Below are 2,837 nucleotides of genomic sequence, written 5' to 3'. Positions count from 1 at the left end.
GTGCATCGGGTAACCTGTCACAAAGTATTCCCTCCATTGTTTTGCCACAAACTGAAATTCATCCCAAGTGATCTACAGACTTAACTTCAAACCCTGTGGAGGTTTGACTTGTGAACATAAAGGCTATGGGTTTTCTCATCACACATGTCCATTGGCAGCCACAGTCCACCATTCTGACCCTGGCAATACCAGAATGGATCCATGCTGCCAAGAATTCTGTGGAACACCTGGATCCTGCTCCATGGATCTTGCCCTGAATCTTTTCACTAAGTCCCATAGAAAGTACATCATCCCAGCTTTCTGCCACTCACTTCTGTTTCTGTAGGCTCAGTCCCTGCAGTAAGGACCTGGAGAATTATATTTGTAAACACTAGAGGGAAACCACAATACAGGTGACTAAGCAGAAAGGGGAACAGGCATGCAGAATAGGTATTACATGTGAATGATTTCACTGAATAATCTGATATTTTTTGAGCAGGAAGAAAATAATCAGCTGAGTTAATGGGTCAAAGAATATTTTTCAGTTTTGTAAAACAAGCTATGTCATTTTTTTATTGTGCAACTAGCTTTCAAGAGCTAGGAAATGAAGTGTAGTGTACTCCAACAAAAATAAATCAAAATTAAATGTGTAATCCAGCAGGTATCTATGGGAGCTGTTGGCTTCAAGAGCAAACACAGAATCTGTGTAGCAATTCATGTAAAGTTGGTCCGTGAATCAAAAAAAGATGATGTCTCCTAAATCCCAGTACGCAAAATCACAGCACTATGTATTATTTTTCACACACAAATCAGTGCAGATGTGTTAGTCACATGTATGAACATAATTAATACAAAAAGGAGGATTTAAATATATTGCTCTTATTTTGGATGTACCTTCTGAAACCGAAACCAGCAGCTTTGCAGTCATGAGTTTTTTCCTTATGGGGGAAACCAATATTTCTAACCAAGATGTAGGCATTTTAAAAGTTCAGAATGTCTTACAGATAAAACTCTGCTTAAGCTTCTGATGTTCCTTCCCCATTCTCATGTGGTTGCAGTTGTTCTCTTTCTTGTTCTTCCTGAGGTGGTCTCACACGTTTGAAAAAGCCCATCTGTGATTCAAAGAACAAAAAAAATTGCACTGCGGTTTTCAAAAATATACACATGTTCTTTCCCTTTCCTTTTTGATTAGAACTTAACTGATTAGTTATTTCCATTTTCCCTTATAAATAAGTAACAATTAAACTGAGTAATTCAACACCATCACAGACATCTTCTTTTATTCAGCTTTGTCCTTACAAAGCTGAAAAGTTTTTACAGTAATCAAAAAAATTATGTGAATCAGATAATTAGAGGACCAAAGTATTTCTGCAAGATGCTAGTATGATTTGAAGTAATACATCATTAGTAGGGAAAAGAAACAATACAAAAACCCCAAATACAGTACTTACCCTGTACATAACAAACACTAGAACAGCCAAGAGCAGTAATCCTGCTAGGACAGCCAGAATTATAACCCACACTGGCACAGGCATAGGCTGTGGTTGAATGCCCCATGTAATATTTGTAGTAACCTATTACAGAAACACAGTAAATCACACTTTGCACAGCAGTAACATGCAGAGTTCATTCATGCAGTTCAAGCCTTGCAAATCTTTATTCTATAACGTTTAAAATCATCGTAATCCAGCATAAATTCCTTTTTCTCTCCAATAGTGACATAAAGGCTTCACTGACCCAAATTTAATAGGATTTTCAAATTAAATAAAAACAGGGGTTTGGGGGTTTTGGTTTGGTGGGGGGTTTTTTTTTGCTTTGTTTTGGTTTGGTTTTTTTTGATACCATGGCAACATGTATTCTGTAATGCTTGATGATTTTCAGTAGAACTGTAGGAATCTGGAAATATTCAGGAATTAGAGAAAAAGAATTCAGGGCTTTTCCTCTTTTCCTTAAAAGGTAGTATGCCTTGAAACAAAAAAACAACTCCACAAGGCTTAGGAGAGAAAAGGCAGTTAATAATAGGCATTAGAAACCATATTCAAAAATAAATCAATCACAATCCTTTTCAACTCCTTTCTTAAGCTGCATCTTTTATGCTGTAAGTGTCTACCAAAAAGTTTTGATTTGGCAGTCCAGATAAATGCCCTATATCTTCCTTTCTGTTTGCTCCCTGCCTCCTTTCTCTTTGAAACTCTCTAGGGGTTTCAATCTTTTTGTTCTACATTCACATATTACTCCATGTAATATATAAAAGATCCATTATTCAGGCTCTAAGTGCTAGTACAGTAGAAGACAATTTTCAAGTAAAGTATTTCTCCAAAAACAACGGCACTAACAAGAACATTAGGACTGTTCACAGGTTTTTTTTTTTTCATTTTCAGTTAAGTCGTTAACGCTACAAACATTAACTCTAATGTTAGGACAAAAAAAAATTATTTTACCCTCAATTGTGTATGTATAACTGAAATTAATATATTAAACAAATATTTGATAAAATTACAATTATACCAAGCCATGAAAAAGCTATTCAACAATCATTGGTTTTGTATTCATTTCTAAGTAATTATGTATGGTAACTCAATCTGGATGTAAATGACTTACTACTGTAGAATTGTGGATATCTTCAAAGGAAAGGTTCTTATAAGGGAACTCTATAACATTGAAAGAAGCAGATGATTTAAGAGAATAGGAGTGATTCTGATTTTCTTTCTGTGTAAGAAAAAAACAAAATTAGTATTACATGTGGATACAAAAATCACTTTTTATGTTTCAGAAGCAAGGACAGAATATTCACAATCACTCACATTCATGAAAGTTTGGGTCCAAAGGCGTGATTTTAAATACAATATTGCACTCTT

At 35.0% G+C, this 2,837-nt stretch overlaps 1 protein-coding gene across 1 annotated transcript in view; it reads right to left on the bottom strand.

The window, feature by feature from the left end:
• Window positions 1–995: 995 nt before the first annotated feature.
• Window positions 996–2,837, bottom strand: part of LOC104520556 (integrin alpha-V) — a 41,533-nt gene continuing 39,691 nt past the window's right edge. The window contains 4 exon segments of the mRNA XM_010162273.2: window positions 996–1,091; window positions 1,431–1,553; window positions 2,581–2,688; window positions 2,784–2,837. The exon segment at window positions 2,784–2,837 is cut by the window's right edge and continues 12 nt beyond it. Of these exon segments, the coding sequence (XP_010160575.1) occupies window positions 996–1,091; window positions 1,431–1,553; window positions 2,581–2,688; window positions 2,784–2,837 (381 nt within the window).

This window comes from Antrostomus carolinensis, unplaced genomic scaffold, assembly GCF_000700745.2.
Source record: "Antrostomus carolinensis isolate BGI_N321 unplaced genomic scaffold, ASM70074v2 scaffold22882, whole genome shotgun sequence".
Taxonomy (NCBI): domain Eukaryota; kingdom Metazoa; phylum Chordata; class Aves; order Caprimulgiformes; family Caprimulgidae; genus Antrostomus; species Antrostomus carolinensis.
This window is presented reverse-complemented; position numbering and strand designations above follow the sequence as displayed.